The 14,585-nt window shown below is 69.9% G+C and overlaps 1 protein-coding gene across 3 annotated transcripts; it reads right to left on the reverse strand.

Moving 5' to 3' along the window:
* Positions 1–1,859: 1,859 nt before the first annotated feature.
* Positions 1,860–14,470, reverse strand: DBN1 (drebrin 1). Of its 3 annotated transcripts, XM_090065007.1 has the most exons (15): positions 14,229–14,470; positions 10,589–10,644; positions 10,252–10,364; positions 9,724–9,798; positions 9,469–9,615; positions 9,307–9,384; positions 9,032–9,183; positions 8,782–8,845; positions 8,588–8,656; positions 8,367–8,481; positions 7,365–7,502; positions 6,411–6,545; positions 5,713–6,329; positions 5,368–5,470; positions 1,860–2,630 (listed from the first exon to the last, which is right to left on the reverse strand). In XM_090065007.1, the coding sequence occupies exons 1-15, from the start codon at positions 14,336–14,338 to the stop codon at positions 2,560–2,562; spliced, it is 2,043 nt and encodes a 680-aa protein (XP_089921133.1). In that variant the 5' UTR covers positions 14,339–14,470; the 3' UTR covers positions 1,860–2,559. The 3 variants fall into 3 exon arrangements, with proteins under 3 accessions (XP_089921133.1, XP_089921131.1, XP_089921132.1); XM_090065005.1 differs by lacking the exon at positions 7,365–7,502 and having other exon boundaries at positions 14,229–14,468; XM_090065006.1 differs by lacking the exon at positions 7,365–7,502 and having other exon boundaries at positions 8,597–8,656; positions 14,229–14,467.
* Positions 14,471–14,585: the final 115 nt, after the last annotated feature.

A 14,585-nucleotide genomic window follows, 5' to 3' on the forward strand; every position in this document is an offset into this window, starting at 1 on the left:
GGCAGCCAGCCTGGATCCGTCCCCTGGCGGGGGCCGCTGCTGCTGCACTGTCTTGGGGTGGGGTGGGGGGGTCCAGAGGCCTTTATGTACCGCGGGCGGCCCACAGCTCCCAGCGGATGCCGCGATCCTGAGGACATCAAATTGTCCCCACGTGGCTGTCTGCAGGCTTTGTGAGCCCAGAGCCTGCCTGCGCTGTCCCCGTGTACCCAGGCGGCCGCAGACCAACTGCATGCTCTGGGATCAGGCCCTTTGCTGAGCCCACAACCCTGCCCCCCCCCCCACAGGCCCCGCATGCCTGGATCTGGCCCATGCCACCCCTGCGGGGGCGGGTCAGACTTATGCTACCTCAGTCCTGCCTCTCACACGGGCCCTACAGTGCCTGGCTCGGGCCCCAGGACTTGGGGGGGGGGGGGGGGGGGGGGCCATGCAGCCGTCTCCCGGCTTGGCTTCCCCAGACCCTGCCCATGCCCCGCCTTGCCTCCACCCAGCCCCATGCACTGGGATCGGAGCCGTGCTGTGCCAGCCCCACTCCCCCCGTGACCCGTCAGCCTGCCTTTGCACCCTGGGGTCGGGTCCTGCACTGCCCCCATCCCCCAGCTGGAAATGGCTCGGCCCAGTCCTAAGTCTCTGACCCTTTAACTGATTGGGACACCACGGATGGGGGGGTCAGTCTGTGTTTGTCTTTGTCAGGAGCTTGGCATTGCTCAGTGCTGGGCTCAATAAAAGCACCTGGCAGAGCACAGCCTGGTCCTGCCCAAGCAGGCACGACATCAGGGCCGGTCGACACCCAGCCTCCTGCCACGGGCCACAGGCCATGCCTGGGGAGGCCACATTGTACCTCCTGTGCATGGGCCGGATCCCCCAGGGCTGGTTCAGGGTCTAGGCCTGGAGCCACTGAAAGGCTACAACACTTCAGGCTGGGAGGAAGGCTGGTCCAGGCAGGGGTTTCTGCGGTGGGCTGGGGGGGGGAACTGGCTGAGGGCCTCCATGTAGAGCAGCACCAGGCATGGGCGAACCACATGGCTGTCCAGGGCCCGCCAGAAAGGCAGCCTGAAAATGGTAATTTAAACATTATTATCATCATTGTTTCTGGGGAAGCGGGGGTGGGAGGAGCAATACAGGGCTGCCAGGCATCTGGGTATAGCTCCACGTGTGTGTGTGTGTGTCGGGGGGCGGGGCGATGGGGACAGGGGCCTACAGGGACTTGGAAGACCAGGTATGGGACAAGCAGCACCACAGCACATAGGACAGGGGGCGGAAAACAGCTGATCTGGCAGGAAACAGGCTGCAGAGGAGCAGAAAACAGAGCAGCAGATTAAACGGAACAGAAAGCAGAGCGGCAGCTCAGGCAGAGAGCAGAAAGCAGAGCAGTGGATCAGGCAGGAAGCACAGGACAGGGTGCAAGAAGATCAGGCAGGAAGCGTATTAGGCAGGGAGCACAGGGCAGTGAGCAAAAAAGAAGTGATGATTAAAGCACTGGATTGCACAGGGTGCAGAAAGCAGAGCAGTGGATCAGGTGGGGAACAGAAAGCAGTTCAGACAAGTGGGAAGCAGAGCAGCAGAAGGACACAGAAATAAGAGCCGCAGATCAGGTGGGGAGCATGGGGTGGGGTGCAGAAAGCAGATCAGGCAGGGAGCAGAGAGCAGAGCAACAGATCAGGCAGGGGCAGGGGTCAGAGTGGCACTTTGGGGGCTGCCAAGCAGCATCAGTCCTGGGGAGCTGGCCACAGGGGCTGCAACAGATCCCATTCCTCTGCAAATGCAGCCCCCCCCACAGTCCCCGACTTCCTCCATGCCCCCCACGCCAGGTCAGGCCAGGCCAGGCACTGCTCAGGCCGGCGAGAGCCAGGGAGCAGGCACAGGCGGAGTCGTTTGTTTATTAACATACATGAGCACGTCGCCGGTACAGAATTGTGCTTCCAAAAAAACGGGGGCAGGACCGAGGGACTGAGCGGGGCAAAGCGGGGCGGAGGGGCAGGGTGGGGGTCCCAGCCTGTGGCAACACCCATGGGTCTTGCGGGGAAGGCAGGGGCCAGGTGCCATGAGTGTGGTGGTGGAAGAGGGGACTTGCACGGGCCCAGGCTGCCCTCGGCCCCGCAGCTGCCCGGGGTCTGGGCCAAGCGCCTGGGCAGGGGGCGTGCAGCCATCCGGAGCCTCACCCCAGCATCGCTTATTGCCTTGTTTATTTCTGATTCGTGCAAAATACTCGAAGCTCGACGGGGTGGAGCTGGTGGGCACAAGGCCCCGTCCCCACGTGGGCGCCGGCACCGGCTGGGCCGAGCTGGGGCTCCGTTACACACGCTCAACCCGGGGCAGGGGGGCAGCGGGGGCAGGGGCTGGGCACCAACAGGGCATGGGCGAATCAACACGTCTCCTATCGACAACTTAAAAAAGGGGGAGGAAGCCGTAAACGTGGCCCCACGGGGCAGCCCGGCCGCACGCCGATGCCGCGGGCAACCGCCCGGCCCGGGCCAGGCCAGGCCCTGGCTGCGGCCTCCGCGCGTGCCCGCGCCGCTGGGCTGCGGGCGGTGGGTCAGAGGCTGGCGCACGGGCCCTGCCTTAGACGGCGCCGCCAAAGTTCTCCTCATCCTCGGGCACCGGGTCGGCGTCCCAGCAGGTGATGTCGATCTCTGCAGAGAGAGGGGCACGTGCGGGTCAGCAGGGTCTTGCTGCCGGCCCAGGCCCATGGCCAGCAGGACACGGGCTGGACACCGCTGCTGCTGGACGACGGACGCCCTGCCCTGGGCGGCAGCAAGGGGCTGGGATCCTGGCAGGCCACAGGCTCCAGGACTGCGGGCCCGCATCGGGGCGAACACCGGGGCAGGATGCATCAAGAGAAGCATCGAGGCAGGACAGCGTCTCCGTTTGGCCCTGGCCAGGCCTCGGCAGAGCACTGTGCACGCCCGAGCTCCACCTTCATAAGGACGTGGCAAGGCAGAGAGAGTCCAGAGGCAGGTGACGAAGGCGATAAAGGGCTGGGAAGGCAAAGCTGTGTGGGGAGAGGCTGGAGGAGCGGGGCATGGTCTACTTGTGGAGATGGTGCTTGCGAGGGGATGTGACAGCGGCCTTCAAGCACCTGAGGGGCTGCCAGAACGACCCCCGCTTGCCCACTGCTGCACCGAGTGGGACCCGGAGCCGGGTCGTGAAGTGGCAGCAAAGCCGGTTGCAGGTGGTGCCGGGAGAACGTCTCCCGTGCGTGCGGCGGGGCTGGGCGCGGGCAGGGCCCGGAGGGGCAGCCGGGCCTGCAGCGCACGGGGGAGCCCAGGAGGCCCCACGCAGCCTGCGCGGGGCGTGGGGGGACACACCTCAGTCCAGAGCAGCCGCAGGCCGGCGAGTGCGCCGCGGAGCTTGGCACAGTGGGAGCCGCGGGCTGGACGGGACTGCCGGAGCCCACGTGTAGCCCAAGCCTGGCCTGAGGCAGGACTAGCCCTGTCCACACTAGCCCAGACAAACCTCGGGTCCAGCCTCGTAGCAAAACTACAGGCAGCCCCGACAGCGCCAGACATCGCAACCCAACCTGCCCTGGGAAAGCAGCGTCCTCGTAGATGCTCCACAGAGCCCAGGCTGAGGCCGTGCCCCCTCCGCAGGGGCAGGGACCCCTGTCAGTCCAGACCAGCCTGAGCAGGGGGGAAATCCCCTCCTGCCCCAGTGCAGCCTTGCACTGAGCCTGAGCACGGGGCAAGACCTTCCAGCCAGGACCTGGCACCGCCCGGTCCCATCTCCAGCAGCACTCGGCACCTCTGGGGGAGAACCCCCCCACCCCCCAAGAGTGGTAACAGCAAGAGGGGGAAAGTCCTTCCTGGTCTCTGCAGCAACCAGGACAGCCCGAAGCCTGGGGCACCGTGCCCACAGCAGAGCACAGGCACTGCTGTGCCTCGATCCTCCCCACCCAGCGCCCATCCAGCCTCTCCCGAGATGCAGAGTCCTCCCTTCCCTGGTGTCTCTCCCGCGGCCCTGGCTCCACACCAGCTTTGCTGCAACCTCGAGCCATTGGCCCACTTCTTACTTCCTGCAGCAGGAGAGGCCAGGGGCTTTCCCTCTCCTCTCTGGCAGCCCATCAGGCCCATGGAGACTGCTGCCGTGCCCCCTTGAGCTCCTTCGCATACTGAGCAAGCCCAGCTCCTTCAGCCGCTCCTCACAGGACTTGCTTTGCAAGCCCTTGATCATTTCTGTTGCCACCTCAGGCCCCCTTTACCTTCTTTGTGTCCTTTTTAAAACATGGAGCCCACAACCACACACAACATCCAGCTGAGGCACCATCATCTCCCATGTCTTGCACCTAACGCTCTGCCTGAAGCATCCCAAACCTGCACCGATCTTTCGTGCGGCTGTACCACACTGCAGACTCCGATCGAGTCTGTGACCTACCAGGACTCCCAGATCCTTCTCCACAGCACTGCTGTCCAGCCCATTACCTCCGTCAGCTCCAGCCTGACTTTTCAGGTTGTCAAGATCCCTTGCGCTCCCACCCTCCAGCATGCTCCCAATCCTTCCCGCTTCTGTGTGATTGGGAACTTGCTCAAGCAGCTTTCTGTGCTGGCATCCAAATCACTAACATGTTGAACAGCTGCGGGCCAGGAGAGACCCCAGCGGGACTCCTCTCCAAGCCTCCTGTCGCCCCAATAGGGCTCTGTTTGTAATTCCCTGTTGCTTGTGGCTACTGGACCAGCTGCCAGTCCCCCTTTGCAGTCTTGCTTGGTTATGAAGGATGGGTAAAGGGGCTGAGCAGCTCATGGAGGGAAAGGGCTGGCGGGCAGGGGCCGTGTAGCAGAGGGGTGGCGAGGGGGTTCTGCTTCCAGTCCCCAGGCTGCAAAGCTGGGCAGGGGAGGATGGTTTTTCTCCTCCTGCTGCTACATGCGTAGGGGTGGGTTTCACCTTCCCCAGCAGTGCTGGGCGCTGGCCCGCAGGGTCCTGGCTAGACGGTCTTGCCCTCCATGCAGGCTCAGACCAATGCTGCATTGGGGGAGGAAAGGATTTTACCCCATTGTCGGATTTGTCTGGAGGGAGCAGTGGGGGTGGGGGGGTTGCATCCTCTGCAGTAGGGGCACTGGCTTTGGCTTGGGGTCTCTTGAGTGCATTGAACCGCCCTGGGTGCAGCAGGTCACCTGGACCCTCGTGCCCCAGCAGTAGTGGGGTAGGGCTGGGACTCGCAGCATCCCGGGGCACTGGGGCTGGGGGCTCTGCCTGGGGCTGGCGCAGCCTTAGGGACAGGTCAGACTAGGATGCATCTGGGAGGGTTTGGACAGGGCTGCCGTCGCCCCGAGCAGCGGCTGGGCAGGGCGTGACCCCGGGGGGGACCGAGTGCTCGCTGCGGCCCTCTGCCAGGGCTGCGGTGCTGGGGCCCTGCCCGGGGTGCCCTGGGCTCACCTGGCGGCTTGTTGTAGAAGACGGGGGGCGGCGCCTTTGCCGACGGCTCGTCAGCCTGGGTCATGTCGTCGTCCTGCGACTGGCTGAAGTAGCCCTCGCTAGCCTGGGGGGGAGGCGCCATCAGGGACAGCCGCACGCAGATGTGGCCAGACGTGCCCCCGTGCCCCTCGCTCCCAGGTACCTGGGGGCCCTCCCCATCCACCGGGGCTTTGTGCCCCCCAGGACACCATCCACGGCCTAGACCCAGGGCCTGCTGTGCCAGGCTTTGCCTAGCGGGCGAGGGCCAGGCTGGGCCCCTTGGCAGGGCCTGGCGCAGTGCTGCCCCGGGCCCCACGCCCTGCTCACCTGCGTGCTCTCCTTCAGGGCCATGTCCCCGTTGGTCATGAGCTCGGGCAGGGGGTCGGGGCGCCCACCCGCAGCCTCCTGCAGCGCGTGCTGGTAGCTGAGCGTCATGGGGTGCGTCCCCTCCAGAGCGACCATGCTGGGCAGCTCCTCGTCCTGCTCCGCATCGCAGAAGGTGGCCGGTGGCTCCGGCAGCTCGTCGAAGTTCAGCAGGTTCCCGTCCTCGGGGCCTGCTGACAGCGGGGGCTCGGGGGCGGCCAGGGGCACTGCCGCCTCTGCGGGCCCGGGCGCGGCCAGCTCTCCAAGCAACTCCCAGGCGCCGGGGGCAGCGCTGTCGTCCTGCCACAGCTCGAGGAGGCTCTCCGGTGCGGGCGTGGGCGGTGGCAGGGGCTGGCCCTGGGCCTCAGCCTCACCCAGCGGGAGCAGCACCGGCCCTTGGGTCTCCAGCGCGAGCAGGTCTGCAGTGGCGGGGCCTGGCCCGGGCCCCGGCGCCTCTGTCCTCTCGCTCCCCGGCGCAGCAGGGCCCCCAGGCAGCTCCTTGGCCGGCTGCACCTTGCTGGAGAGGGGCCAGCGCTGGTCGGGCGCCACGGCGGCCGCCTCGCTGCCAGGGCTGGGGGCGTCTGCAGGGAGAGGAGGGCGAGGGGCATCAGCGTGGCAGCCCCGGACAGGAGATGCTGGAGCAGGGAGGCCCCGGCACCTACCATGCGGCCTCGGCTGCAGGGTCACCTCATCCAGCGCCCGCTCGATCTGCTCGCCCACGGGCGTGGAGGCTGTGCTGGAGTCGCAGGGGCTGCAGCCCCCGGTTGAAGCCTTTCTGTGGGTGTCTGACTGGCTACCTGAAAAGGGCGAGACGGGTGAGGTTGGGGGGCTGGCCCCAGCCCCCTGTGCGCAGCCACCCCCGCCTGGAGCTGCCCCTGGGGTGCCCACCCCTCCTGCCTGGGATGGAGCATCGAACCCGGCCCGGCCCGGCCCTGCTCGTGGGCTGCACGCTGCCCAGGCAGCTGCAGGGCACAGCTGGCAGGACCGTCAGTGGGGGTGGGGCACGAATCAGGGCAACTGCCCCAGGCCCCCGTACTTTGTGGGGCCCGTGGAGCTGGGCAGAGCAGCCACGGTGACGCCGCGCCGCCACCGACTTCACATCCAGCCGCTCGCTGCTCCCCCCACCCCCCATGGCGACGCACCCTGCTCGCGTTGGCTCTGGCAGCCAGACACGGGCCAAGCCAGAGGCGCCCCGTGGATGGCGGGTCCAGGCTGGCAGGGGTACATCTACCACACCGACGAGAACCACGCAAGAAGCACCGCAGCACCAGCCCCTGGCGTGGCAGCCCCGTCCCCTCCCAGCCCTGTGGCTCCCCCCCCCTGGATGCAGGCCGGTGCCTATTACACCTGCCCCCCACTCCCGCCCCATCACAGCAGCCCCAGCTGCAGCCCAGTCCCGCCTGCCCCAGCGCCCACTGCACGCGCTGCACCAACATCGCTGCACAGGCCTGAGATCTGCTGCCTCCCCCGGCGCACCCCCCCCGGCTGCTCCCCCTGCCTGTGGCACAAGTGCCCCGCAAGGGCCCTGCTGCTGGGGCCTGCGCCCATGCTGGGCACTGGGGTACTCTGGGGGTGGGGGTCTGGGCTTGGGATCTCCTGCCGGCCCAGCTACCTACATGGGAAGAAAGAGGAGAGGTTTGGGGTGCGGTGGCAGGAGATATAGGGGAAGGGGGTCCGTGGGGGGGAGGAGGAGGAGGAGGAGGAGGAAGGCGGCCCACTGTCAGGCGTCTTTATGAAAGGACAGTGCAGACGACCTGCGAGAAAGAGACAGACAGACAGACAGACGCACGAGACAGAGAGCAGAGAGAACCGTCAAGCCCCGCTCAGCACCCAGCCCCACGCAACCCAATCCAGCCTGGCGCGGCGCAGCACAGCACAGCATGGCACGGCACACGCCATGGCCAGAGCCAGGCACACGGAGCTGGGGCAGGAACAAAGTGGGGGTCGGGAGTGGGGGGTCCTAGCACTGCTCTTGGAAGCCCTCTGCACTCTCTGGACACACACAGCAGCAAACACACAAGAGTCAGGGTCAGGGTCAGGGAGGGAGGGGGAGCAGCCAGCCCCAGCCCAGACCTGCACAGGCTTGCACCAGCCCTTCCCGACACCTGCCCCGGGCAGACCCTGCAGCAGAGCTCCTGCTCCGCCTGGGGAGTGCCTGGCACCTGGCCAAGGACCCCGCTGCATCTCAGAGCCACGGCCCCCTGCTTCCTCTGCTGCCCAAACCCAGTCCGCTGCACGCACCTGCTCCAGCCAGAAACCAGCCCCACTACACATGCCTGTCCCGCAGCACTGCACACGCCTGCCCTGCTGCACGCCTGCTCCACAGCAGCGCACACGCCTGCCCCGCTGCACCACATACGCCTGCCCCAGTCGTGAACCAGTCCCCACTGCACACGCACCAGCCCTCTCCCAGTGGGCCATGCCATGCCCTGCCCCTCACGCTTGAATGTCACCCATTGCCCAGGCCCTGCGGCACACACCTGGCCCTACAAGCCCCATCCCCACCCACACTTGTCGCCCCAGCCTGATGCACAGCCCTGGCCCCCACCAAACCAGTCCCTGGCACTCACCTGCCCCCAGCCCATCCCCCAGTGTGGCAGTGGCACCAGGGGCCTCACCTGTCCTGTGGCCGAGCGGGGACACGGTGTCCAGGCTGCCCGAGGCCACGCGCTCCTGCTGCTTGAAGAACTCGCGGGGGTTGTCGGGACGCTGTGCGATGATGGCAGCCGCCTCCTGGGGGGTGGGGGGGAGTGAGTGTCCAGTCCCCTGGAGCTGCCCCCCCCAGCCCAGGGCAGCCCCCCCCTGCACCCCAGCCCTGTCTCCAGCGCAGCCCAAGTACCGCAGTCACCTCCACCTCTGACTCCGACTTCTTGAGCTGCTGCCGCTCCTCGTCCTCCTCCTGGTCCCCCTGCAAGGAAGGAGGCAGGTGAGGCCGGCCTGGCCCTGGGCAGCCCTGCAGGCAGCGCAGCCCACCTCTCCCGCGCCCGACCCGCGTGCAGGCGGCCGGGAGCGCAGGGCCAGCACGGCACTCACGAAGATGGACGGCTCCTTCAGGCGCTGCCGGGCCTCCTCCGCCTCCAGGCTCTGCTGCTTCCGCCTGCACAGGCACGGGACCCGGGTGAGTGGGGGGAGACCAGGGATGTGGTTATTACCCCCGGCATCCTCCGCCGGAGCCCAGCCCTGAGTGACCCCAGCCCAGGGCCTGGCACAGCCCTGAGCCCCTGCCCCCATGGTACCCCCTTCTGCAGACCCCTCGGGGGTGCCCGTGCCCATGGGCCCTTGCCTATGCTCCTCGATCTGCTCCTCGCGCTCCCGGTAGCGCCGCTCCCGCTCCTCCTGCTGCAGCCGCTCCTGCTCCATGCGCTCCTGCTCGAAGCGCAGCCGCGCGTCCAGCGCCTTCTTCCGCTCTTCCTCCTTGCGCAGCTCCTCCTCCTTCTGCAGGGCAGCACGTTAGCCCGCTGGCCGCCCCCGCCCCAGGCCCTGGCAGCCCAGCCCAGGGCAGGGCCCAAGGCCTCCAGCCCAGCCCAGCTCGGGGCTGGCAGCTGCTCCCTGCCCCACCTTGGCCTGCTCCCAGAACTGCTCCCGGTTGATGCGCTTCATCTCCACCGTCGCATCTGTCTTCTGGTAGGTGGTTCCCTGCAACAGAGCGGCGGTGAGTGGGCCCGGTGCCCGACGTGGCGCCGTACAAGGGCCAGGGCAGGCGGGTGGGCACGGCATTACCACAGGCTCGGTGTTCTCGTCCTCGCGCAGCCGCAGGCGGTGCAGCACAGGGCTGGAGATGCGGGCCAGGCCGTTGGAGAGCCGCTGCCCGATGGCCCCCGGGTCGATGTCCTCCACGCTGCTGGCATTGACAATCACATCCACGCCCTGCATGGGGGCAGCACATGAGGGGCTGGCCCAGCCTGGCACCCGGCTGTGGTGGGTCCCTGCTGGGTGTTGCATGCCCCGTCCCCGTCTGCACCTGCACCCTCTGACCTGGAAGAACTCCGCGATCTTGGCTACGTGGCTGGCGCAGGCGCACTTGCGGGCATCAGGCACGTCTTCGCCCACCTGCCGTGGCACAGAGACGGGGTCAGGCAGGGCCACAGGAAGTGCCCGTCCCCATACAGCCCTGCCCGCCCCTCGCCTGGGCTGCGCGGGGCTCTGCTAGGCCGTGCTGGTGCAGGACGGGGCGGCAGCCTGGGGAGCCTGGGACCTGTCCGCGTGCCCAGACCCCGAGGCCTCGCCTGAGCTTTGGTGGAGCCTGGGGAGCGGCTCCCAGGCGTGTATGGCCCCTGCTGCTCCCCGCGCCCGCGCCCGCAGGGCAGCTGGCATCCCGGGGAACGATCTGCGGTCCCGCGGCTCCCGGCAGCCGGCCCACGAGCCCAGCTGGCATGCGCGCGAGCGCTGCTCTGGGGACAGGCCCAGTGACGGGGCAGAGCGGCCTGGGCCCAGCACCCCCCAGGGCTGCCGGCAGCCACCTGCAGAGCCCGCGTGGCTAGCCCACGGCCCAGCCCCGCTCACCCAGTTGACGAGGACGTATTTGGGCAGCGCGGCCTGGGGATCCTTCACGCTGCAGAAGCCGTACATCACCTTCTGGATCTCAAAGTGGCTGGAGAGCTCCAGCAGGCCACCACCTGGCAGGGGCAGGGCACAGTCTGTCCAGCCGCCCTGCTGCTGCTGCGCCTCCAGCCAGGGCCATGGCACGGACGTTGAGGCCTGTCAGGGGTCCAGGGCACTGCCCTCACCCCCCACCTGTCCCAGGCTTGCAGCCCTGGCAGATGCTCCCCGCAGACCCAGGCCCTGGGGACCCGCAAGTTGCGGTGGAGAGGCAGAGCAGGGCAGGGCGCGGGGATCTCACCTCCAGATGCTGCCAGCTTCAGCTCATCAGAGTCGTCCTCATACGTGTAGAGTGCCCTGTGGGGAGGAGCACGTGAGCGGCCCCAACGCAGCCCCCGCCTCAGGCTGGGAAAGGGGTCCCCGGGGTGGGGCAGCTCTTATGGCCGCCGGCCTGGCCTGCAGCCTGCTCCCCAGGCAGGCCCGTGCCCGCCCTGTGCCGGCATTGCTGCCACTGCTCTGGCACCAGCAGATGCACCTCCCTCCCCCGCCCAGCCGGCCCATCTCCGCAGCACGGATCGGGCCCCCCCGGCCCCACCCCCGCAGATGCTCTGCGATGCCCAGCGGTGAGGGACGGACCCCCGGCTGGACCGCGCGGGCTCACAGGCACACACCGAGCGGGCCCGCACAGCGCCGGTGGGGGTCCGGCAGTGCCGCCTGCGGGTTGCGGGGTGGGGGGAGCAGCACCCTGCTGGAGCTGCTCACGTGCCTGCCAGCGTGCGCCACCTGGGGAGGGGGAGCAGCAGCCAATCACGGAGCCCCAGTCACGGGTGCAATGGATGGGGCTCCATGGCAACCGTTGCTTGGATACCACCCTGTCTCCTGCCCCTGCTGGGGACATCCCCCCTGCCCTGCCCAGCCGGGGGCTGACCCCTCCGGGACCCACAGCCCACCCTGGTGGCGGGGGCAGGGGCAGGGCCGAGTGGGTCCCGGGTGCAGGGCTGGTGGGCGAAGAGGTGGAAATCTCCACTTCTCCAGGCAACCGGCATCCTCTGTCTCCATGGCAACTGGCCTGCCACCCAGCTGGGCGATTAGCGGGGGAGGCAGGGAGCAGGCCTGCATCGGGCACGGGCCCAAGCCGGGCAGTCGCTGCCCGGTCGGCCGGCCTTGCTCGCGCCTTCCCGGCTGGCGCAGCCCATGCCCCTCGCCTGCCCAGCTCCCGCCCCCGGCTCACGGAGGCTCTGCCGAGGGCGACTGCAGGGCAGGGGGCCGCTCCGTGCCCCGGCACAGGGGGGCGGGGGCCGCTACCGCCTGACCCAGCCGGAGCCCAGAGCCCGCACTGGCCCCACAGCCCAGCACGGGCCGGAGCGGGGTGGGGGACCCGCAGCTCCCGCCCCCACAGCCGGCGACGCTGGCCCCAATCCTGCTCAGCTGGGACTGACCCTGCGGTAGGGCCCCAGCTCCCCCGCACGGCACCGCGCCCAGGCTGCAGCAGCACGTGGGTCACGGCAGGGGGCGGCACCCCTCCAGCCAGTCCTGGCCCTGGCCAGCTCTGTCCCGGTGGGGATGGGGGACGCAACTCACGGAGCCTGGGCCCCGCCCCCAGCGAGACCCCCGGGCTGAGCGGGCAGCCGCTGCCTGCAGGCGCTGGCAGAACGGGCAGGGAGCAAGGGCGGCGCTGCGGGGGCATGTGGACCCCTGCCTGCCTTGGGCACTGTTGGGAGGGCAGGGCCGGGGCCTGTCCAGTGAAGCCGTGACAGTGCCGCCAGCCTCCTGCTCGCACACGCCAGGGACGGCTAATTTTAGCAGCTCGTCTCCCTGGCTCTGGCGCAGGGCCAATGGTGCAGTGCTGGTGTCAGCCAGCTGCTCCGGACACCTTGGCCTGCCCAGCCCCGTGGGGTCCGGGCCAGGAGCTGCCAGCCGGCGGGAGCAGGGGGACGTGCCAGGCACAGGCCGGGCCGGGCAGTGCCAGGGACCGCCGGGGTCCTGGCTGAGTCCCGAGCGGGCCCAGGAGGTTGCTCCTGCTTCTGCCATCTGCTCCGAGCTCGCGGGGCTGGGCCAAGGGCTTGGTCCTGAGCGACAGAGCCCCCCAGGGCCTGGGCCTCGCTGCACCAGCCTGGGCACGAGCCCCCAGTAGCCAGGAACCTGCCCTGCTGGGATGCCGCTGCCCAGGCAGCCCCAGGGCGAGGACGCAATTGTCTGGGGGCATGATGGGGTGAGGGGCCATGGTGGAGCCCCATGGCAGCCCTGGCCTCTGCCCGGTTCAAGGGGGCAGGCAACTCCAAGCTCCTACAGGGCGGGGACCAGGGCAGCATCTTTGCCGCGGATATGCCAGGTCACTGCTGCCCCGTGACCCGCCGCCCGCCCCAGTCCACAGGGCAGCCCCCCCCAGCTGCCACAGGCCGCGGCCCCACGCACACATGTGTTTCCAATGTGGCGGGAGCTGGGGGCGAGTGCAGGACGGCGCCGAATTCCTTTCCTATCGAGTAATGGGCCCGGCAGCCTCCGCGAGGCCCTGGTGGGGGAGGGCCGCGCTGACCCGCCACTGCCCGGGAAGCCCCAGACTAAACATCCCCTCTGCTCCCAGCCTGGTGGCCCTGGCCCAGGAGCCCTGCAGCTGCTGCAGCAGAGGCAGCACCCCCGACCCAGAGCCCCCCCGCTGCCCCATGCCCATGCCCATACCCCCCGGGGTCTCCCACCCAGGGGCTGCAGCAGTGCAGGCTGGGCCCTCCCGCAGACCGGCTCATGCCTGATCTCACCCAGCTGCGACCGCGGCATCGACCCCTGCCCCTGCCCTGAAGCTGCCTGCGGGCTCTCGGCCGCCAAGGGGGCAACTTGGGGCGGGGGGCAGCGCCTGGGGGATCAGAGCCCAGCACAAGCGAGTGATGCTCATCGCCCCCACCTCCCCAGAGCGGGCCCTGCAGCAGAAGCCCCCAGCGGCTCCCGGAGAGGCCTGCCACGGCCAGCGAGACACGCGGGCTTCGCGGCCTCCGCCCCAGACAGGCCACGGCCCTGCGCTGACCCCGCGACCTTGGGCCCGGGCAGGACGGGGGGGACCGGAGGGGCCGGCGGCACCGCTGCGGCGCGCACGCCCCGGTGCTGCAGCAGCTGCTGCGCGGCTGGCTGGGGTCTGGCGGCATAAGGAGCCCATTGTTCAGCCCGGCCTGGCCCGGGCCGCGCTGCGCACGCAGCCTTCCCCGGGGACCCGCCGCGGGCAGGCAGGCTCGGCCGCTCCCCCCGGCCCCCCACCCCGCAGCCAGCTCTTCTAGCCGGGCTGCCTTTGGGGCTGGGGATGCTGGCAGAGGTGCCCGTGCCCAGGCTCTGGGGGCAGCTGGCACAGCAGGAGCCCAGCGACGGCTCCCTGGGGACGCAGGGCCTAGCCAGGCTGTGCGCACAGGGCGACGCCAGCGCGTCCCTGGCCCGTGCGGCGACGCGGGCTCCCGGGGAGCGGGTGACGCCACGCAGGACCGGGGGACGCTGCGTGGTGCCGCCAGCGGGGCAGGCACCGGGCTCTGCTCGGCCTCGTGCCCGGCCGGCGCCAGCACCCCGGGGCAAGGGACGGCGAGCAGGGGATGCCCGTCCTGCCCCGCGGAGCCGCCGCCCCCGGCATCGCTTCTGCTCTGCGGGGGAAGCGGCTGCCCGGGCCGGGCCGGCGGCTCCAGGCGCACGTGCCCCCAGCGCCGGGCCGGGGCCGGGGCCGGGGCCGCGGGGCGAGGCGGGCGCAGCCCCCGCACCCCCGCCCCTTCCCTGCCCGTCATCGCCCGCAGCCCGGCCCGGCCCCACCCTCCTTTGTGTGGCTGGTGGAGCCCCCGCGCTGCCCCGCCCGGCCCCGCGCGGCGGCAGGTGGAGGCGCCCGGCCGCGGTGCCTCGTCCCTGCGCGTCCCGCACCCGCCCCGCCCGGGCCCGCCGCGCCCCGCACCGGCGGACAAAGCCGCCGCCCTCACCAGTCGGTCGGGCTGTCCTCGCCGATCACGTCCTGGTAGGACGCCAGCAGCTCCAGGCGGTGCGCGCCGAAGCCGACGCCGGGGCCGGGGCCGGGGCCGGGGCCAGCCATGCCGACGCCGGAGCCGCAGCCGCAGCCGGGACCGGGAGCGGGACCGGGAGCCGCCGAGACTGCACCGCAGAGCCGCGCCGAGCCGAGCCGAGCCGAGCCGGGCGCGGGGCGAGGGGGCGGGAGGCTCCGCCCGCCGCTGCCGCCCGGTCCTAGCGCCGAGCCGGCCCCGCACCCTCCCCTCCCCTCCCCTCCCCGCCCCCCGGGACCGGCCCCGCCGACGGCGCGCAGCCCCCCCGCCCAGCTCCGG

This window comes from Crocodylus siamensis, chromosome 10 (genome assembly GCF_052110815.1).
Source record: "Crocodylus siamensis isolate JL-2025a chromosome 10, ASM5211081v1, whole genome shotgun sequence".
Classification (NCBI taxonomy): domain Eukaryota; kingdom Metazoa; phylum Chordata; order Crocodylia; family Crocodylidae; genus Crocodylus; species Crocodylus siamensis.

What these genes read in the sequence shown, in the direction of transcription:
- DBN1 (XM_090065007.1), bottom strand. Translation starts at nt 14,338, where the DNA reads ATGGCTGGCCCCGGCCCCGGCCCCGGCCCCGGCGTCGGCTTCGGCGCG. An exon ending in GAAGCTGGCAGCATCTGGAG is followed by an intron (nt 10,365 to 10,588) that starts GTGAGATCCCCG and finishes TGCCCCTGCCAG; the next exon opens with GTGGTGGCCTGCTGGAGCTC. An exon ending in TGAAGGAGCCGTCCATCTTC is followed by an intron (nt 8,657 to 8,781) that starts GTGAGTGCCGTG and finishes CCTTCCTTGCAG; the next exon opens with GGGGACCAGGAGGAGGACGA.